Source organism: Bison bison, unplaced genomic scaffold (genome assembly GCF_000754665.1).
Source record: "Bison bison bison isolate TAMUID 2011002044 unplaced genomic scaffold, Bison_UMD1.0 scf7180017864381, whole genome shotgun sequence".
In the NCBI taxonomy this organism is placed as follows: domain Eukaryota; kingdom Metazoa; phylum Chordata; class Mammalia; order Artiodactyla; family Bovidae; genus Bison; species Bison bison.
The window spans coordinates 2110584-2134483 of NW_011494953.1; the positions used below are offsets into that span (position 1 = coordinate 2110584).

The window sequence follows — 23900 nt, forward strand, 5'->3', positions numbered from 1 at the left end:
AGACAAATACCATATGATATCATTTATATGTGGAATCTAAAAAAAGGCTACAAATGGACTTATCACAACTACTTACATGTGGAATCTAAAAAATAATACAAATGAATATATACAGAAAACAGAGACTCACAGACTTGGAAAACAAACATAATTTTCAAAGGGGAAAGGTGGGGGCGGGGAGGACAAATTAGGAGTTTGGGATTAATATATAGAAACTACTATATATAAAATAGATAATCAACAAAGACCTACTGTATAGCATGGAGAACTATACTCAATATTCTGTAAAAACCTATATGGGAAAACAATCTGAAAAAGAATGGATATATGTACAACTGAATCACTTTGCTCTATACCTGAAACTAACATAACACTTTAAATCACCTGTTCTCCAATATAAAATTAAATTAAATTTAAATAGGGATAAGGGGCATTTTATAAAGAGATTATGGAACATAAACCTACCATGACCATTTTCCTTTGTTCATAGAGCTTCTGTAATTGGTAGGATTTTTCCTCTGCTTTGATGTAACCTTTTTTCACATCATCAACAGCCTGTCACCAAAACAAAGGCAAGGAAGAAAGAACTGTAAAAATTATCATCAAGTACATTCTTGATAAAAATAAAGGGATACAGATTCATTTTCACAATAATTCCTATCCATCTGGACCATCATCATCATTGCCTGTGAACTCTGCAACTCTTATTCTACGTCTGTCCTGTTAAGAGATTTAAATTCAGGTTAATTTATACATGTGAAATAATTACAGAACACTGAAAGATAGTACACAATACTGTAAAAAGATAACGATGAAGTAGCAAAAATGTGTGACATAAATTGTAAGTGATGCATGCAGCCAGAACAGGAAAGTGTATTGCTAACTGTAGTTATCAAGGAAGTCTTGGTTGGACCCCACAGGATAGGCTGAATAGGAGAAACTTCAGGCTAAAGTCAGGAAACAGAAATGGGTTTGAATTTAAATATATTCAGGAGACAAACCTGCCTGATCAGAATAAAGGATACATGTTAGTGGACAATGAAAAGTAATTCTGGATGCATAGATTAATAGAACATGAATGATCCCAAAGAGCAGGCATAGGAATTTAGACTTAAGGACAGTAGAGAGCTAAAACAAATAATAAAAAGTTGTTGTTTCAGAAACATTGATCTCTACATGACTGCCAAATGACTTAAGCTAAGAAGAGAATGAAACAAGGAAGATCAATGATACTGTGGTACTTTAAGCATGAAGTGAAACAAGACCTTAGGCCAGCGGGGTAGCAACTGGAAGAGAGAAGTGATAAATATGAGACCATAAACAGAAAAGCTTCCAGCGAGAATCTGATATAAAAATGAAGGTATCCAGATATAATATACTAAACTATTCCTGGTTCAGCTGTATGAAACATACATCCCCTTCCCAATCTTACTCCACCTCTCCTCCACTCCAAGAAAAATTTTAAAAATCCAATGGAAGGGAAAACTGATCTTTGGGAGGAAAAAAAAGAAAAAGAACAAACAGAACCATTTGTCCAGGGCATTCAGGATGTACCCTCAGTGAGTTACTCCAAAGACAACCCTATGCAGACACCAGGCAGGGAACCACCTGAATCTTCATCAGAAAACTGCCGATTTCCTTCAGGTAGAAATCATTCCCCATAGTCTTTTACAGGAAAACATTTGCCAATTAGAATGAATTCAGGGTTGAAGTCAAGAGACAAGTTCAAATTCTAGCTGTCACGTACCCATATACATTTGAGTACGTCACTTAAACCCTCTCAGTCTGCAAAACAAGAATAAAATCCATATTGAAGGTAGAGAACAAAACAAGATAAAAGATGTTAACAGCTTTGTAAAATATATATAAATAGTTTTTATAACTATCATTGACATTGGCATCATTTGCCTGTTCTGAACCACACAAGGATATATCCTCCCTGGGACTGCCACTGGAAAGAGTATCCCAGTGTCTCCCCAGTCCTAGCCATACAAGTGAGGGTTCACTTAGGCAGAGAGATTATATTCCCAGAGGCGATGCTCAATGAGAACTGCCACCAATGTCCTGCAGAACCTGAACACTATCACCAAAAGACTTGGTGCTCCAGCTAGATCAAATTTAAATCAGTTAGACTGAAAAAGTTGGGAGAGAAGTAAAGAGGGAAAACAAACAAATATTGGTTTATCAATTCAGTATCTCTAATACCTAGAACTGTCCGACTAGTAATAGCACTTAAGTACTTACTGATGACCACTTCCCCTGGGCAGAGGTGGGCCAGAGTGAACATCTACTCCCGCAACTCTAAGTGAACTATTTTCATGTGGGGCAGTAAAAATGTTCTCTCCTCACTCATTTCTAATCAAGATTATATTGCCTGACTAGCTGAGTGGAAAACATAAATATCAGGACACTGGATTCCTTTTTCCCTTAATTGAAAAAAACTTATGAAATAAAAGAGATAATAGTTTTTAAAAATATGTATTACTGAGAGGCACCTAACCAAAACAAGTTTGATCGCACAGCCTCATTCCAGATATTGTTAAGGACTGTAAGCAGTTTTTTGTGATATTCCTTTCATAATTCTAAATGTCATGCTTATGCTAATTCCCTAACTTGTCAATTTTAGACAATGTTGAGTTGCTGCGTTAAAATAAGTTTTGGGCTTCCCTAGTGGCCCAGTGGTAAAGAATCCTCTTGCCAATGTAGAAGACATGGGTTCAACCCTTGATCCCAGAAGATCTCACATGCCTCGGAGCAACTAAGCCCGTGTGCCACAACTACTGAGCCTGTGCTCTAGCCCGGGAGCCGCAACTACTGAATCCACATGCCACAGCTACTGAAGCCTGCGCGCCCTAGAGGCCATGCTCCCCAAAAAAAGAAGTCACGCACTGCAACCAGAGAGTAGCCTCCTGCTCACCTAACTAGAGAAAGTGCTTGCACAGCAACGAAGACCCAGCATAGCCATAAATAAATAAATTATTTTTAAAAATAAATAAAAAGAGTTTTTTAAAAAAAGCTTTAGGGACTACCCTGGTGGTCCAGTGGTTGAGCATCCATGCTTCCACTGCAGAGGGCATGGGTTCAATCCCTGGTTGGGGAACTAGGATCCCGCATACCATAATGTGCAGCCAAAAATCGTAATGTTTTAGCTTTCATATACCACTCCTGCACTCTCTCTTCTTCCTCCAACATCTCAATAAAAACTAAATCAGTAATCAGTATTGAATACTGTACTCAATACATTATTATAAGCATGTAAACATTATTCACAACTAAATCATGTGCTGTTACCAGGGCTTCTTTTCTTATACATTTCGTTCTCCTTTTAAGTTAACTGCCTTACGTTTGTAACTTTCCACATGCCTCTTATCAATTCTTCCACAATAACCAAATACCAAAGTCCTGCTGACTCATTCAAACATTCGTTTTCTAAAAAGTGTTGACCATTCTCATCTATTGCGTCCCACCTATTCTCTTCACAGGTTTACGCCTCTTAAAATCCATTACGATTATTCTAGTAAGCTTTCAAAAAGTAGTTTAAATGTATGTTTAATCTGGTAGGTTTAGCCAGAAAATAAATATATCCTACTATAGATTTTGACTTTATCAATTTTTTAAGGAAAAGGCACATTACCAGCATTATCTAGTATTTCATCAATTCTAAGATGCATAGTTTTCTCACATTTTATTATTCCTATAATTGGGATGTGTCTTATAATCAATGATATATGTTGTTTAATTGGTAGCTTTTTTCTCTTAGCAGTACATAAAATACTAGTGCATCTTACAACTGATGGCATCTTAGAATTGATGAGATGCATGAGACGTCCCACCATCAAAATATGATACAAAAATATCAACTAAAATTAAGTGAGGGAAAAATTTCAGTATTATTTTCCAAAAGGCACAATTGTTTACCTAGTCAATCATAAAATCATTTGAGCTGCTGTGTACTGCTGGGAATGTAAAACGGTACAGCTGCTATGGTAAACAGTGTGGCGGTTCCTCAAAAAATTAAAAACAGAATTTCCATATGATCCAGCCATTGATCATGATTCTGGGGATATTAAAAGCAGAATTTTGAAGAGACATTTACATAACCCTGTTCATAACAGCATTATTCATAATAGCCAAGAGGTAAAAGCAACCCAAATGTCCATCCACAGATGAATAAACAAAATGTGATATGCACATACAATGGCATATAATTATTCAGCTTTAATAACATGAATAAGCCTTAAGGACATTATGCTAAATAAAATAAGCAAGTCACAAAAGACAAATAATATATTATTGCACTTACATGAGATATCTAAAGTAGTCAAGTTCACAGAAAGTAGAATGAGAGTTGCCATAAGTAGGGGAGAGGAAAATGAGTTGTTTAATGGGTAGAATTTTAGTTTTGCAAGAGGAAAAAGTTCTGGAGATCTATCACATAATGAAGTGAATTTAACACTACTGAACAGCACATTTTTAAACGGTTGAGTATAAAAACAAAAACAAAAACAAAAACTTACCAAATTATAAATTTTAAATATATACAGTCTATTGTGTCAACTATACTTCAATAAAGCTGTTTAAAAAACTGAAGAAACAGGAGAGTTGAAAAAGTTTTGGGGTATGAGACACTGATACGAAAATAAAAGCTCTTCTATCTATCCACCTAAATGTTTTGGTCTGTTGTTGTTGTTTAGTTGCTAAGTTGTGTCCAACTCTTTGCAACCCCATGGACTACACAGCCCACCAGGCTTCTCTGTCCATGGGATTTCCCAGCCAAGAATACTGGAGTGGGGGTTACCATTTCCTTCTCCAGGGGATTTTCCCGACCCAGGGATCAAACCTCTGTCTATATTGGCAGGTGGATTCTTTACCACTGAGCCACCAGGGAAGCCAGCCCTACTTTTGCTTTACAGTTTTATAATTCAAAAAGTAATTTCACAACCTCTGCTTTGTTTAAAGTTTGATACTGATTAAAAAAAAAAAAAAAGTGAAGTACTACTATTACCCTTTAACAGATCAGAAAACAGATGTTAACAAAGCTATGTTAAGTATTTACCCAATGGAGAGCTTGTACTTGAACCAGATAGTCTGACTTCTAGAAAATAACTTTTCTACTTCAACAACATAAAGAAAAAATATTCCATTCATAACTGTAATAAAAAAATAGAATACTTGGGAATTAATTTAAAGGGGCATATGTGATCTGATGGCTCAGATGGTAAAGAATCTGCCTGCAAGGCAGAAGACTTGGGTTACACATACACTCGCGTGCATGCATGCACACACGCGCGCGCACACACACACACACACACACACACACAGTGGTATATTACTGAGCCATAAAAAAGAATGAAATAGCGACATTTTCAGCAACATAGACAGACCTAGAGATTATGATACTAAGCAAAGTCGGTCAGAAAAAGACAAATGCCATATGACATCACTTGTATGTAGAATCTAAAATATGACACAAATAAACATATCTGTGAAACAGAAAACACACTCACAGACACAGAGAACAGATCTGCAGTCACCACAGGGGAGGAAGGATTCTGAGTTTGAGATTAGCAGATGCAAACTATCATATATAGGATGAACAGAGAACAAAGTCATATTATATAGCAATGGGATCTATATTCAATATCCTGTGATAAACCATAATGGAAAAGTATACGGAAAAGAACATGTGTATACACATGCGTAACTGAATCACTTTGTTGTACAGTAGAAATTAACACAATTATAAATCAACACTTCAATAAAATGAATTTTTTAAAAAATATGCTCAATATCGCTCATCATTCAGGTCAGTTCAGTCACTCAGTCATGTCCGACTCTTTGCGAACCCATGAATCGCAGCACGCCAGGCCTCCCTGTCCATCACCAACTCCCGGAGTTCACTCAGACTCACATCCATCGAGTCAGTGATGCCATCCAGCCATCTCATCCTCTGTCGTCCCCTTCTCCTCCTGTCCCCAATCCCTCCCAGCATCAGAGTCTTTTCCAATGAGTCAACTCTTCCCATGAGGTGGCCAAAGTACTGGAGTTTCAGTTTTAGCATCATTCCTTCCAAAGAAATCCCAGGGCTGATCTCCTTCAGAATGGACTGGTTGGATCTCCCACTTCACAATGGTCAGAATAACCATCATTTAAAAGTCTACAAATAAGAAATGCTGGAAGACGGTGTGGAGAAAAACGAACCCTCCTACACTGTTGGTAGGAATGTAAATTGGTGCAGCTACTGAGGAAAGTAGCTACACCAATTTTGGGGGGCTCCGAAATCACTGCAGATGGTGACTGCAGCCATGAAATTAAAAGACGCTTACTCCTTGGAAGGAAAGTTATGAGCAACCTAGACAGCTTATTAAAAAGCAGAGACATTACTTTGCCAACAAAGGTCCGTCTAGTCAAGGCTATGGTTTTTCCATTGGTCATGGATGGATGTGAGAGTTGGACTATAACGAAAGCTGAGCACTGAAGAATTGATGCTTTTGAACTGTGGTGTTGGAGAAGACTCTTGAGAGTCCCTTGGACTGCAAGGAAATCCACTCAGTCCATAGTAAAGGAGATCAGTCCTGGGTGTTCATTGGAAGGACTGATGCTGAAGCTGAAACTATAATACTCAATACTTTGGCCACCTCATGCAAAGAACAGACTCATTGGAAAAGACTCTGATGCTGGGAGAGATTGAAGGCAGGAGGAGAAGGGGACAACAGAGAATGAAACGGTTGGATGACACTACCAACTCAATGGGCATGAGACTGAGTGAACTCCGGGAGTTGCTGATGGACAGGGAGGCTTGGCATGCTGCAATTCATGGGGTCACAAAGAGTTGGACACGGCTGAGCAAATGAACTGAACTGAACTGTGGAAACCAGTATGGAGGTCCTCATAAAACAGAAAGTAGAGCCAAGTTACCATACAATCCAAAAATTCCACTCCTGGGCATATATATGGAGAAAACTAATTCAAAAAGATACAAGAACCCCAATGTTCACTGCATTACTATTTATAACAGCCAAGTCATGGAAGCAACCTAAATGTCCATGGATAGATGAATGGATTAAGAACATGTGTGTGTGTGTGTGTGTGTGTGAGTGTGATAGAGTATTATTCAGCCATAAAATATAATGAAATAATGCCACTTGTAGCAACATGGCTGGAGAAAAACAAATATCATATGATATCACTTATATGTGGAATCTAAAATATGATACAAATGAACTTCTTTAAAAAACAGAAACAGGGGACTTTCCTGGTAGTCCAGTGGTTAAGACTCCATGCTCCCAATATAGGGGGCATGTGTTTGATCCCTGGTCGGGGAACTAAGATCCCACATGCTCACCAAAGGGGAAAGTGCAGGGGATAAGTTAGCTTAAGATTAACAGATACATACTACTATATACAAAATAGGTAATTAACAAGGACCTACCATTTAGCACAGGGAACTGTATTCAATATCTTGCAATAAACCATAAGAGAAAAGACTATGAAAAAGAATATATATATGCCTAGCTGAATCACTCTGCTGTACACCAGAAACTAACACAACATTGTAAATCAACTATACTTCAATAAATTTTTTTAAAAAGATGGAATAAGTAACAACAGAAAAACAAAGGTAAAAAGAGGTGAAAGTGGTTGCCTATGAGAGGAAAGAAGTGGGAATAACTAATATTTTTCATAATAACCTGTGTAGAACTATTTGATGCTTTAAGCTCTATGGATGTATAGTTTTGATGAAAAAAATTTTTAATTTATTATTTTTAATTGAAGGATAATTGCTTTATTGTGTTGGTTTCTGCCATACATCAGCATGAATCAACCATAGGTAATCCGTATGTCTCCTCCCGCTTGAACCTCCCTCCCATCTCCCACCCCATTCCACCCCTCTAGGTTGTCATAGAGCCCCAGTCTGAGTTCTTGAGTCATACAGCAAATTCCCACTGGCTATCTATTTTACATATGGTAGTGTATATGTTTCCATGCCACTCTCTTCAGTCATCCCACCCTTCTGCCTCCCATGCCCATAAGTCTGTTCTCTATGTCTGCATCTCCACTGCTGCCCTGCAATTAGGTTCCTCAGTACCATCTTTCTAGATTCCATATGATGCTGCATATATACACATTAATATATGATATTTGTCTTTCTGACTTACTTCACTCTGTATAATAGGCTCTAGAGTCATCTACCTCATTAGCACTGGCTCAAATACATTCCCTTCCATGGCTGAGTAATATTCCGTTGTATATATGTAGCACAGCTTCTTTATCCATTCATCTGTCGATGGACATCTAGGCTGCTTCCATGTCCTAGCTATTGCAAATAGCACTGCAATGAACATTGGGGTACACATGCCTTTTTCAATTATGGTTTTTCTCGGGGTAGTGGGATTGTTGGGTCATATGGTAGTTTTATTTCTAGTTTTTAAAGGAATCTCCATACTGTCTGATAAAGATCTTTTTGAAAAAGTACACAGCCCCGTAATCTTCATTTGCTATTGCTTTAAAAAATAATAATAAATACATTTTGAATTCAAGGATATCCATTTCTTAAACTTATCTTTTGTGGAATTTTACGAATTTCACAAAAAAGAACATTTTATAAATTTAACTAAAATCCAGGAGGCAAAACAACTTACTCAAGGATTCACACAGGATTGGCAAATGACCATTATATACAAACAGAAAGAGAAAAAAGGCTTCTCCAGGGAGATCAATTTACCTACCTGATGAAAGAAGTACGTAACAGCAAGGTCATTGTCATTTAAGAGAATTTCTTCTTCTGTCGTAAAAAGCCACTTTCGAATGGTCAAGCAGGTACCTGGCACAGCTGATGTGTAATTCTGGACGTAGAGTTTATGGGGAAATTCATTAGGTGCCAGCTTACGCACTAGAGAGAAGACAAACAAAGCAAGCCAGAGTGAGAAGACATAAAAGGCATTTCCTTAGTATGAACTGTGTAAAGCAGACAAGAATGGAGTTGATCATTAACCAGGACATCAGCTTAGACCGTCAAGGAGCTCTGCCTTGGGACCACAAAATATCTATTTGTCTAGCCAAATCTATGCCTTCTAATATGAACGGCCAGTTGAACCTCAAGCTAACTGAAATCTATCACCTGAATGACACGCCCTTCAGTTAACATGCTGACTCTGCGGACAGCACCTACTCCAACGTCAGTTAAAATATCTGATCCATTATTGGGCAAGTTATGGCAATGACCACTGAACCTCTTTAAAGCAAGTCTCCCCTTTTATCCAGCTATAGTGTATTTTATTTACTTATGGTGCTTTTATTCTTAAGAGCTGAAAGGCTCTCCCTATCCCTCCACAAATATAAGACATTCATCAAAGTGAAAAGTGTCTTCTGGGTAGCATTATTTCCTCTTCCTAACAATGTCAAGCAAGATAAAACACTACCACTTTTAATTTCTATACTGTTTCTCTTGAAAAAGGCTGAGTTCTTTCTCTTGATGTTTACTATCTTTGAAGGAAGTGAAGTTGCTCGGTCGTGTCCCATACTTTGTGACCTGTGGACTGTAGCCCACCAGGCTCCTCCGTCCATGGGATTCTCCAGGCAAGAATACTGGAGTGGGTTGCCATTTCCTTCTCCAGGGGAATTTCCTGACCCAGGGATCGAACCCAGGTCTCCCGCATTGCAGGCAGATGCTTTATTTTAAGCTCTGAGCCACCAGGGAAGCCAGTGTTACTGTCTTTGTAACACTGCAAAAGACAGATTTTGTATTTTTCATTTTATTTGCTAACTAAAGCTTATACAGCGGAAGTAACAAATAGATTCAGGGGATTAGATCTGATAGAGTGTCTGAAGAACTATGGACGGAGGCTCATGACATTGTACAGGAGGCAGTGATCAAGACAATCCTCAAAAAAAAAAAAGAAATGCAAAAAGGCAAAATGGTTGCCTGAGGAGGCCTTACAAACAGCTATGAAAAGAAGAGAAGCAAAAGGAAAAGGAGAAAAGGAAAGATATGCCCATTTGAATGCAGAGTTCCAAAGAATAGCAAGGAGAGATAAGAAAGCCTTCCTCAGTGATCAGTGCAAAGAAATAGAGGAAAACAATAGAATGGGAAAGACTAGAGAAATTAGAGCTACCAAGGGAACATTTCATGCAAAGATGGGCACAATAAAGGACAGAAATGGAATGGACCTAACAGAGGCAGAAGATATTAAGAGGTGGCAACAATATACAGAACTGTACAAAAAAGATCTTCATGACCCAGATAATCACGATGGTGTGATCACTCACCTAGAGCCAGACATCCAGGAATGTGAAGTCAAGTGACCTTAGGAAGTATCACTACAAACAAAGCTTAGTGGAGGTGATGGAATTCCAGTTGAGCTATTTCAAATCCTAAAAGATGATGCTATGAAAGTGCTGCACTCAATATGCCAGCAAATTTGGAAAACTCAGCCATGGCCACAGGACTGGAAAAGGTCAGTTTTTCATTCCAATCCCAAAGAAAGGCAATGCCAAAGAATGCTTCAATTACTGCACAACTTCACTCATCTCACATGCTAGCAAAGTAATGCTCAAAATTCTCCAAGCCAGGCTTCAACACTACATGAACCGTGAACTTCCAGATGTTCAAGCTGGATTTAGAAAAGGCAGAGGAACCAGAGATCAAATTGCCAGCAGCCACTGGATCATCAAAAAAGTGAGAGAGTTCCAGGAAAACATCTACTTTTGCTTTATTGACTATGCCAAAGCCTTTGACTATGTGGATCACAACAAAATGTGGAAAATTCTGAAAGAGATGGGAATTCCAGACCACCTAACCTGCCTCCTGAGAAATCTATATGCAGGTCAAAAAGCAACAGTTAGAACTGGACATGGAACAATAGACTGGTTCCAAATCGGGAAAGAAGTATGTCAAGGCTGTCTATTGTCACCCTGCTTATTTAACTTAAATGCAGAGTACATCATGAGAAATGCTGGACTGGATGAAACACAAGCTGGAATCAAGATTTCGCCAGGAAAAATATCAATAACCTCAGATATGCAGATGACACCACCCTTATGGCAGAAAGCAAAGAAGATCTAAAGAGCCTCTTGATGAAAGTGGAGAGTGAAAAAGTTGGTTTAAAACTCAACATTCAGAAAACTAAGATCATGGCATCTGGTCCCATCACTTCATGGCAAATAGATGGGGAAACAATGGAAACAGTGACAAACTTTATTTTGTTGGGCTCCAAAATCACTGCAGATGGTGACTGCAGCCATGAAATAAAAAGATGCGTATCCTTGGAAGAAAAGCTATGACCAACCTAGACAGCTTATTAAAAAGCAGAAATGTTACTTTGCCAACAAAGGTCCATCTAGTCAAAGCTATGGTTTTTCCAGTAGTCATGGATGGATGTGAGAGTTGGACCATAAAGAAAGTTGAGCACCAAAGAACTGATGCTTTTCAACTGTGGTGTTGGAGAAGACTCTTGAGAGTCCCTTGGACTGCAAGGAGATTCAACCAGTCCATCCTAAAGGAAATCAGTCCTGAATATTCATTGGAAGGACTGATGCTGAAGCTGAAACTCCAATACTTTGGCCACCTAATGCAAAGAACTGACTCATTGGAAAAGACCCTGATGCTGTGAAAGATTAAAGGCAGGAGGTGAAGGAGATGACAGAGGATGAGATGGTTGGATGGTATCACGGACTCAATGGGCATGAGTTTGAGTAAACTCCAGAGTTGGTGATGGACAGGAAGACCTGGCGTGCTGCAGTTCATGGGATTGCAGAGTCGGACATGACTGAGTGACTGAACTGAACTGAAAAGCTTAGAAAAGAAGGATAAGATTAGAATCCAAGTGTCCTGGTTCCTTAACAATTCTTTGCAACATTTATGTCTGCCTATTAGACTACGGAGAGTTGGGAAGACAATAAATAATTGCAAAATAGCTGCTTTAGGGGGAATCAAAGTTGTTCTACCTTGACCTGGGACGACAGGGCGATTCAAATCTCCCAAACTCTCTCCCTTTCCAGAATGGGGAAATTCTGATCTATTGATATTATCTGTTGTTTCTGGCCTTACCCCTATATATGTATGATGTGGAAAAACCCATAAACCATTGGAAATCTGTCATTTGAAGACAGCCTTCCGACTTCCTCCCCTTTGTGGTCTCAATGAAACTGTCCCTAGCTTTTATAAAATAATATGTAAGAGAAAATCTCTGTCACCATGCAATAAAACCTCCTAGAGGACCTGTTTACACAGAAACTTAAATACATGCATTAAAGCAAAGCCTTTTAATCAGTGTATCTCTTTCTAACTCCTGAAAAGAAAAAGCTATTCTTAAAAATCTACAAAAAGCATAAAGAACACTAAAACAAGTTGTAGTTAAATAAAATCTCCTCTTTTTAAGGTGGTTTCACTAGAATATATTAATTTTAAATCTCTGATTTTTAAAAATCTCATGAAAATATCTGCTTCAGTGCTGGGTGCAAGGAATCAACACTGACAGAAGAGGAAAAAGGCTATCAGATACCTAGACTTGGGCTTAATGGGATTTGTCCTGTCTGCTTGTTAGAAACAGGTCCAATTAGTGGGACTGCCCTGTGTCTTCAATATCTTCTTCTCTAGGCCAACAGTTTCAATCTGACAGCTTCTGGGATATTTGGTACATTAGTATTAGAATAAAATATTCCCAAACTTAATATTAGTCACTGGCACTTACCAAAGGAATGATTGATCACTTCAAATAAGGCAAAGTAATTCACTGTGGTACTGTCCATGCCAACCTTTGCTGCAATTGCCTAAAGTGTAAACGAAATAGATTAGTTTCAGGGAAACTAAGCACAGTTTCACGGGGCTGGGAAAAGATAGATGTATGAATGAGAAGCAGGGAGAAGAGAAGGGCCTCATTACCTTGGTTTCATATAAACTAAATCCATGGTCCATAGCTACTCTTCTTTGTATGTATGTATACATACATGCGTCAAACAAAAGGGTAAAAATACCTATAGTATTTGACCCAAATAGCTATGACCTCTAAATACAAATTTTGAAGCTATTAATAGTCTCTCCTTAAATATCAGCTTTGCTCTCTGAAATATAACTTCATCTCATAAGGCTCTTTTTTAACAGCACTTAACTGAAGTGGCTTAGCAGCGGCAGCAGCAAGGCATGTGCTTCACAAGGACAGATTTTAAGAGGAAAATAAATTCTTATAAATATCTAGTCTTACATATTCAGCCTACATTTTAATACAGGCCGTTACCATACAAGATCTATATCCTTGGTTTTTGAGCTTAAAACACTGGTTATCAATTTTTTTTCATACTTCACAAATTATTCTTGTTTACTTTTCAGATAATCCATGTCTCATGCTTGGGACCTCCATTTCCTAAGAATTATTGTCATTCTTGTCCACATGAAAAAAGCAAATTGTTGGAACAACATGTCACTTTGAACAAGTATCAGTCCTCTCTAGAAACTAAGGTCCTAACGTGACAAATAAAAAGAAACTGAAAGATCTATATGCAAATAAAAGAAAACCGAAATTACATACAAACAACAACAAAACACAAAGCAAAAAACATAACTAGTAGTATCAAAGTTCCTTTTCAAGGTCAATCCCAAAATGTATAAATAAGGTGTTAATTAAACAAGAAAAAGCTGTTGAGTATTAGTGTCTCAGTAAACCAAACATAAGTATATCCTTCTTCCCAGATCTGCTCACGAAGCAGACCTAGGGTCATCCCTGAAGTGAGGTAGAAACTGGAGACTCTGAGTGATCTAAGCTACAATTCTATACTGCACCAGACAGGAACTGATATCTTGGGTCTGGAAAATGGCTTATAGCTAGAAGTCTCAGTAATCAGGTAAGGAGAGAACTGAAAAAAAAAATTACACCTTTGTAGAGAAATACTGAAAACAAAACATCATTAAGCTATATAAAATTAATGTTTTCCTTGTAATCAATCTACCATTTTATAACTTCTGAAATACCTCAGATCCTGTACACACCCTTTGCCATGGTATAAAGTAAATGTTTGGGGGGTAATTTATTTGCTACAAAGTAGAAATAAGCACTAATATCCAGACTAACCTGCTAGTCTCTCTGAAATCCTTTATCAAATCAAGATTAACGACCAAAGAAAAGGCCTAAAAGAAACAATTATACCCAGCACCTGGATCATGATCTTTAAATACCATTCCTCACTGAAAGGAAACAGGACTCCTTGGGGAAATGGCTGATTCTATATCTAGTATAGGAAATATACAAAGATGAGCCCAGAACATCTTGTTGTAAGCAAGGATGCTATCATAAACAAATGAGTTGCACCAAAAAAACCCACAGAAGCAGACATGAAGGAGCTTCCAGTGACCAAAGACAGAACAATGTGAGCACCAAAAAGAATACTGCTTTTGATTAAATCATGCTGAGTATCTAAAAACCCACATGATACTAAAAAAAAAAAATCTCACTGGATATCACTGGAATCAATAAGGGCACCATTTCTTTATACCACAAATTGGCAATAAAAGGGAAGAATTACATGTTTATCCCCTCTTCCCTACAAACTGTATTTCAGGATACCAAATAGCCTTAGTTGATAAGGGAACATTCTTATAGAAGAATTCTAGTTAATAAACGTGAAGACATGAGAGAATTGGAAAATCAGCATTTTGCAACCCTTAATAAAATAACTGGTTACAACAGCAATCATCAGTGAAAAACTCAATGAATAAAAAAAATCAGTGGAGTAAACAATGGAGATATCAAGTTATTACCACCTAAAGCTACTAATTAATCACTAAAAGTGGATAACCAAATATTGTGTTCCTCTTGTTAAGAAGTAATATGAAGTATATAGCACAGATTATGACGTACTCTTAACAGAAAAGCAGAACCTAATCGAGCCTCTAGAGAAAAATTCATTTATAGAAAATATAAGGAAACAGAAAGACATATTAAATGACATAAACAGACAAAAGAAACAAATGGGTACATTCAGAATGTGGAACATTCCACAGGACACAGACCCAATTTCTGCAATAAAGCAAATAATCTGGGGGGAAAAGTTGGGGAAGGGGAGGAAAGGGAGCTGGCCCTATATTAAAACAAACATAAAAACCAAGTATCACATGAGGACCTTGTTTAGATCCACATTTTAACAAACCAACTGTAAAGAATCATTTTTAGACAACTGGGAAACTTGACTATGGATTTGTTATTAGTTAATACCATACAAGTAGTTAATTTTTTAGGTTTGATAATGGTTTTGTGATTATATAAGAAGAATGTCCGTATTTTTTAGAGATGCATACAGAAATGCATACAGGTCCAATAACATGGAATTTGTCTTAAAATATTTAAACAAATGAAAAGGAAAACTGTATATGCAACACAAATGTGGCAAAATCTTGAGGATTATTAGATATGAGTGATGAGAACATGGAACTTCATGGTACTAGTCTATTTTCATGTACATTATAAAGTTTTTACAATTAAAAAGAGGGGGTACTAATCACAACCAATACAACCTAAGACATTTTATTGCCTTTCTTTTAAGAAAGACAAAGTACATTCAAATTAATAATAGTTAACATCAACAGTAGCAGCTAATATTTAATAAATTTATTACATGCCAGATACTCCATGCACTTTATATGTATTAACTCATTTAATCTATCTTTCTCCATTTTAAACCAACCAATGTAAGTCTACTTGTTCAAGTTTAATTTACCTGATATACTTGGTCTGTAGTACTATTCTTTTTAACCCTGACTGTAACTGTCGTTCCATCTGGTAATGCTACTCTCAGCTCTACATCAGACACACCATTGTAATTCTGGGGAAAAGACAGAAAAAGAATTAATTAAAAAAAAATTATGACCCAGTATATCTTCACTCTCCTTGCAAGATGCTAGCTAAACAACAACCTAAACTTGTGACAGAAAGAAAACGAGTTTCAATGAAAAGGGGAAAAAAGACATCTTATAAATCAATACATTTACATTTTATAAGTCAGTCATAAAGCTGACTTTCGGCTGCAGCAAAAGTTAACCTTTAAGAGGAACAGGAAGGAAAGAAATACGTTAAACTCAATGTGTTCATATCCAAAACAGAAAACTTGTGTGAAGCAGTTTAGGTCAAACACAGATGAGATTTTTGGCTTACTTTCAAACATTCAGAACTCACAAATGAGAAAAGAAAACAACTGAAAGCAGTAGTTTCAACAAATATTCTCTGGTTTTAAATGGTCAGGCATGGGCTTCCCTGGTAACCGGTCAATGGTAAAGAATCCACCTGCCAATGCAGGAGACACAGGTCTGATCCTGGGTTGGGAAGATTCCCTGGAGGAGGAAATGGCAACCCACTCCAGTATTCTTGCCTGGGAAATCCCATGGACAGTGGAGCCTGGTGGGCTACCATCCATGGGGTCTCAAAGAGTTGGACACAACTTAGCAACTGAACAACAATATCAGACTGGCTCAAGTGGAATTCCAAGTTCCTTTCCAGACTCTGAAATAACCACCACACCTTTGAAAGGAAAAATTGATGAAACTCAGGAATCTGCATTAGTCTGGAACATGTACAATTTTCTTCAAGCAAAGAGTAAACAATTCTTATCCTCCTTAATTCAAAAGAAGTCCTTTTCTCTTACTGCTTTTGATAAATTTACACATTCCTCTAATAAACTGTGACCTTGTAATTTTTACTATAGAGAAACAACTATTTAGGAACAAATAGTTCCTAAATACCACTTTTAAAAAAGTAAAATTGCCTAAAATCATCCTAAGCATTACTTTGTTATAAGCCCTCGTCTGTAAGAACTTTTAATCCAGTTGGGAAAATAAAATATATACATATAAAATAATCAATGAATAACATACTAGTACAATAGCATTACACAGTCATTTGTCTATTCAATTAGTATTTATTAAGCACCTACAATATGTTTAACATTGTGCTAAGGCACTGGGAATATAAAGATGATCAAGATTTAGCTCTTGTTCTGAAGATCTCATGTACAGCATGGTGATCATAGTTAACAATACTATTTCGTATATCTGAAATTTGCTAAGGGGCAGATCAGAAGTGAAGAAAGGAAGGAAGGGAAGATGGAAGGATGGAAGGAAGAAAAGAACAAGAAAGAAGGGAGGAAACAGTAATGAGGTGATAAATATGTTAACTTGACCATGGTGATCATTTCACAATTTATACAGATATCAAAACATTAAATCATACACCTAAATAGATACAATTCCTATCTGACAATTATATGTCAAAAAGCTGAAAAGAAAATAATTAAGATTTAGCTCTTACATACATGTAGCTCATACTCTAGTAAAGTAAAATTATAAAGTGATAACCTGACTATATGTATAAAAAATTAGAGAATGAGATAGCAACAAGGTGATAATTAAGTGGTACTGACTGCAGAAGTTCTTGGTGGAATAGAAAATTAATGACTTGAGCATCAGGAAGGAGTCAAAGAGAAGGTGGACCTAGCACTAGGACATGAAGGATAAGCAGAACACGTAAAAAAAGGAAGTTGAAAAACTAGTCATTTGGAGAATTTATGGCAATTCAATCCAGAATCAATAACTTCAATTTTCCCCACAAGGAGCCAAGAGGGAAATAGTCACTGTAGTGGGTATTCACCTACCTCATCTGATTCTGATAGAAATTCCTGCATGATGTCACTTTCGCCAATGACTCGTATTGAGCACACTATAGAAAACAAAGATAGAATCTGGCATGAGGCCCTAAAATCAAGAATATATAGTCAAGAACATATCAAGATTTAAATATAAATCATCAGTAGCAGGCAATGCTGAAGTAGTATGCCATCCATGACACATGGTATTTTAAGGCACAACAAACATTTATATATGAAGTAGAACAGAGGAATAATAGAATGTACAAAGAAACAGCTTGCTAAAAACATTAAATTAGACAAATGAAGTCATTCATAAAAGAGAAATAAAAGTTCAGTAAATCCAACTTTGCTGGCTTGTGTTAATAAGCCAGAGAATAGAGCAAGAGTACGGACAATTAGGAAGGTATCAAACACACAATTAAAATACAAAGAAAAATATCTATTTGGCATAGGAGAAGGTCAGTAAGAGAATCATTAACATTTAAAGCCACTTTGGGAAAAAAGGGGTAATCAAGTATTAATCTGAGTACCTCTTCTCATCTCACAAAGTTTAACTTCAAAACAACTACAAGTGAAAAGAAGAGAGAGAGAGAAAGGGAAAAGGAAGGAAAGGAAAACAGGCAGGTAGGTAGGTAATCATCTAAGAGAGTCAATTTCTTAACATTCTCATGGGGATAATAAATTACACTGCTGATTTTACTTCATTTTATTAAAAAAAACCTGTACTCTTTTTCATTTCCCAAGGGCTGTGTTTAGAGGCCATTCCACATTAGAGAAGTTAAAAATAGATGAAGTTTAACTACCTTCTATGGAGGAAACGGTTTTTCTTCAGGGAAAGCTCTCTACCAAAGTTTTAAAAAATTCAACTAGGTCAATTAGTTCTTCTATAAGGACACAGAATTACTAAATACCACATAAGACCATTATTCTATTAAATGAGTATTTTAAAGAAAAAACTATTGCATGCCCAGCAAATTATATAACTCTATATCAAAGCAAGGTCTCTTCTCTGTGCCACAAACTGAACCATCATATTTAGGAGATCTTTGTCATTTCTCCCTGCCTTTCTAGATAAATGAATGTCTCAGCTTCCACATACAAAGATTCCTAATGTCTTGTTTGCAAGCCCTGAGATATTAATAACAAGTTAGTTTTAATATTTCTACCTATAACCTGCTAAGAACAAGGGGACTTTAGCTCGCTCACAACTCAGCAAACCTGTCCAAAAGGAATAAGGAATTTTCAAGTAGGCTATGTCAGTAAACTAAGAATCACTTTCATTAAAATGTCTTAAATACCTAGCTTCCAAATAAATTTGGCATGTTGAGTGTGTATGTGTTTGCTGGCAAATAATATAACCCTATAAATAAAGGTCCTTAATGCATAACAAAATAATTATGCATTTTTCTATTGTTGTTAAGTGTTCAGTGAATCAATAATATAGGCTATTAACTGTTGTACTGAACAGTTCAGTGTTGGGCTTTAACGCTCAGATCAATCAACATCTATAGTCAGAAATGTGACTTTCACTATTGAGTTTCCGGAAACTTAGCTATGCAGCTTAGGAGCCACAACATACTATCTTGACCAGATGTTTACTCAAGATAATAGAGTTTAATAGGCTGGCTTACCTTTTTCTAGATATTCTTCCAACCCCCGACGTCGGGCATCTAATTGCTGTTCTGATAAAGAGAATGGCCACTTCCCTGGAAGTCGGGGAAATGTGAAGTTGGCAAACTCTCTCTTCAGGTTCTGGTGTAAGATGGCAAATTCCCGGTACCGCTTAGAACACAGCTGCCTCCCTGCCATGTAAACATTGTAGACCTGGTGAGGGGGAAGGACAAAAAAAAAAGCCTACTTACTACATATTAAATCACAGAATCACCTAGAGTCAGGCTCAGATTAACACTGGTTAGATCAGAGAAGGCAATGGCACCCCACTCCAGTACTCTCGCCTGGAAAATCCCATGGATGAAGGAGCCTGGTAGGCTGCAGTCCATGGGGTCATGAAGAGTCGGACACAACTGAGCGACTTCACTTTCACTTTTCACTTTCATGCACTGGAGAAGGAAATGGCAACCCACTCCAATGTTCTTGCCTGGAGAATCCCAGGGACGAGGGAGCCTGGTGGGCTGCCATCTATGGGGTTGCAGAGTCGGACACAACTGAAGTGACTTAGCAGCAGCAGCAGCAGCAGCAGCAGCAGGTATATTTCTCTATATACTTAACAGAGAATTTACGTTCAAGGTCACAAAAAAACAAGATTTACTTTTAATAAACATGCCAGAAATTGTATGTAAAAAAGACAGATACTGCCTTCAAGGGGCCCATGATCTTATTTTTGCTATTACAATTAAACTCCAGCACACTGTTTTAAATATCTTTGGAGCCAATTATCAGTTTTTATTTTCAGAAAATTAAAAATCATTCAAAGCCAATGTGAATGAACAAGCAAGCAAATTTGGAGAGAGATGTAAAAAAGTTAGAACTGATCATAAAGCAAAGTGACTGACATTTGTGTGTGAACCACATTTCCAAAGAAAAGGTCTAAACAATGATGTAAGCAATACTGGTATTTTTGCTACCAAAAAGATCATTTTTGCCAAAGCTCCTTTTTAAAATCAGATGTCCCTAGTTTTGGTCTTCTCCTTTCCAACATTAAAACAGAGTTAACAAAAAGCTGAAGAATAAATGTACTCTAAGGACCTCCTCATAATAATAAACAGTTAATAATCCTCATAAAAAAGTAGACAGATTTTTGTCTATTGTTCACAGATGCATACCAAGCTTCTAGAATAGGGCCTGGGGCACGGTAGGCACTCAGTAAATATTTGATGGAGAAATGAATGTATATATGTGCAATTCTTAGATATGTGTCCTCATAAAGGAAAGTGGTAGGATACATGATCCAAAAACATCAAGTAAGTAACTTTGTAGTCTCAGAACATATCAAATTACACAGAGATGGGAAAATTAGCCCCAAATCACACTTACTGGATTAGCAAAAATCAGTCAAAAATTTAAACGTGCACAAAACAGGTCATCTACTCATGTAATCAAGACTTAGTCACTGAACATAGAACAGACTGGTGGTTGCTAAGAGGGAAGGGGTTGGGGGAGAGATGGGAGTAGCAGGCTGGGGTTACCAGACGTAAGCTTTTATATACAGAATGGATGAACAACAAGGTCCTACTGTACAGCATAGAGAACTATATTCAATATCCTATGATAAACCATAATGGAAAAGAACATAAAAAAGAAAGTGTATATATATATATGTATGAATGTATACAAAAAAGAATATATATATATTCTTATAAAAGAATATATAACTGAATCACTTTGTTGTACAGATGTAGTTAACACAATTACTCTAAATCAACTATACTTCAATTTAATACATAAACAAAGACTTAGACACTGAGAATGTATACACCAAACCATTTCCTTCAGTCTCAAGAAGAATCTTTTCCATGCTTCTATGATTTAAGAAGTATAAATTAAATGTAATAATAATTTAGTCATTCAAAACTCCTCTCTCACAACTCTCCTCCTATGATCCTCCCATAAGCAAAGCCTCTAACTACTATCAGTGTCCAGGGAATGAATACAATCCTGATCAACAAGTTTTCTTCTTATAATTATCATGCAAATTTGTAACTGATTGTAATGAATCACATGTAATACCAAGTATTCCCATCACTGCCTTCTAAAGACTATGACTACATTTCCCCAGTGATGACCACTTGAGTGATCTCAAGTCTAACAAAACATTTCTTAGGGTAGAAAGAATCCTAAAACTTAAGAGGCCTTTGTGACAATTTCAACCCTAAAATTTCAGTTTCTCATAAGGTGAGAACAGTAACATCAAATAGCCTCTCACCACCCACCTCTTCCCACTTAAATGTGAAGTCAAAGGGAATAGAACTATAAATAGGATGCCTGACAGTTCAGTAATACATCCATGCAGGTAGGAATGGCTTCCACAAGAGCTAAACCATTTTTATATTAGCGGTGCTTAGCAAACGAAAAACATACAAAAATATATTACAACAGTGATGCTTTGTTCTTCATTTGTCCTTAAAATTAACCTATGATCCATTAGTATTCATTTCGCTGATTTGGACACACTCATTTGCAAAGAAAAGGACTGATTCCCCACTGAATCAACTCGTGAAAGTCCATGAGAAATGACCATGGTCTCATTACAAATGAGAATGGTCTGTCAAAAAATATATTTGCCAGACAAGAAGGAGATTATCATAAAATAGGGACTAAAGATATAGGCAGGCAGGCAGTACTTCTAGGATCTTTCCATCTTAATGTAAACCCCAGACTGGCTGGCTCATACATGGAATTAGACAGTTTGTCTAGCTTGTGAGAACATGTTGAATTTAACGATCACTGGTCACTGTCTTCTCCAACTGACCATATTCTACAAAACTTCAAAAGTTGGAATGTTCAGATTGCAAAGTCAGCTTCCAAGGGTAACAAGTTATTGCCCTCTTGAGATACTCTTTGCTGAGTTCGACCCCAATGAGGGAAAAGGAATGAATTATGAGTGGGGAAAGTGTAAAACTTATCTGATCGGTGATCTGGATTCTGCAAATAAAAGTTTCAAAATTCAGCTTTGAAATAATTTCTAAATTTCTGGATTCCGCAATTAAAAGTTTCAAAAATCAGCTTTGAAATAATTTTTAAATTTCTCTATATGTAAATGTTGAAAATCCATGCCATACCATTTTGCTTTATCCTCATGACTCAATTCTGTGGAATGAATGCCAGAAAGTGGTAACTGATAAATTCTCACAAAAGCACAAACCACTGTAGGGAAAGCAATTCTAGTAATATCTGGGCTCTATATTCAATATCAAAAAACAAAATTCCAGGTAACAGAGATCTTTATTTTGTTGGTTCCTTAATCCCCACTTACAGATTTCTTAAGGCTTTTAAATGGTAACATCTCATTCTGTGTAGGATCTGAATATTAAAATGTTCTTTCTCAAGTCTCTAGTAACCCACATGAATTGTGCTACTGAACACACAGAAGAGAATCTCCTTAAACAATGCAAAAGTGATCAGACACAATATTGTAAAGCAATTATCCTCCAATAAGAAGAAAAAAAGAATGACACCACCACCCAAGTTCTGCCTCCAAATGTCAAACAGACATTCATCTGGTTCATGCTATTGATCTGGATAAATCCTCAATGTACATTAGGACCAACAAATTGTTTCCAATGCCACCTTGCCATTTAATCTTGCTTTTAGCTGAAAATTTGTCTTCCAAAGGACACCTTATTGGCTATTCACAAGCTGCTTATAACAGCAAAAGGAGATTCAGCATTCTTATCTGATTTCTGAGTGAAATGCATGAGATCCTTAACTAAGGGATTCTTTCCCAATGCTGAAGTATTTAGGTTTCTTCTTGGAAAGAAAAAAATCAAAAGACAACAGGATGCTACTAAAGAACTTAGGCTACGTGTGTGTGTTTTCCCTAATGTAGATCGTAAATGGCATCTATTTTCTTTATTTGGACCTCAGGTGTATAGAATTGGGTTAACAACAATCCTTGGTTCATAACACAGTCTCATTTTGATGAACTCTGTTTGGATATTTAATTCAGATATTTTTATCTTTTAAAATTTATTTGATTTTTTTTTTTTTTTTTTGCCATTCCACACTGCATGTGGGATCTTCACCAACCAGGGACTGAACTCACACCTCCTGCAGTGGAAGCACAGAGTGTCTTAATCATTGGACCACCAGGGAAATCCCAATTTAGTTATGTTTAATGTGAGAGTTGGACTGTGAAGAAAGCTGAGTGCTGAAGAACTGACGCTTTTGAACTGTGGTGTTGGAGAAGACTCTTGAAAGTCCCTTGGACTGCAAGGAGATCCAACCAGTCCATCCTAAAGGAGATCAGTCCTGGGTGTTCATTGGAAGGACTGATGCTGAAGCTGAAACTCCAATACTTTGGCCACCTCATGCCAAGAATTGACTCACTGGAAAAGACCCTGATACTGGGAGGGATTGGGGGCAGGAGGAGAAGGGGACGACAGAGGATGAGATGACTGGATGGCATCACCGACTTGATGGACGTGAGTTTGAGTGAATTCCGGGAGTTGGTGATGGACAGGGAGGCCTGGCGTGCTGTGATTCATGGGGTAGCAAAGAGTCGGACACGACTGAGTGACTGAACTGAACTGAACTGAACACTGTAAAAAATAAACTAAAAACTAAGGCCTTGACAAAAACATCCCTAACCACAT

At 37.1% G+C, this 23900-nt stretch overlaps 1 protein-coding gene across 1 annotated transcript in view; it reads right to left on the reverse strand.

The window, feature by feature from the left end:
- SNX27 (sorting nexin family member 27) overlaps nucleotides 1-23900 on the reverse strand; it is an 80687-nt gene that overhangs the window by 12297 nt on the left and 44490 nt on the right. The window contains exons 3-8 of the mRNA XM_010857497.1: nucleotides 19260-19452; nucleotides 17635-17699; nucleotides 15709-15813; nucleotides 12693-12771; nucleotides 8730-8893; nucleotides 466-555 (exon numbers count right to left, since the gene is read on the reverse strand). Coding sequence (XP_010855799.1) covers nucleotides 466-555; nucleotides 8730-8893; nucleotides 12693-12771; nucleotides 15709-15813; nucleotides 17635-17699; nucleotides 19260-19452 — 696 coding nt within the window. The remainder of the gene's footprint in view (nucleotides 1-465; nucleotides 556-8729; nucleotides 8894-12692; nucleotides 12772-15708; nucleotides 15814-17634; nucleotides 17700-19259; nucleotides 19453-23900) is intronic.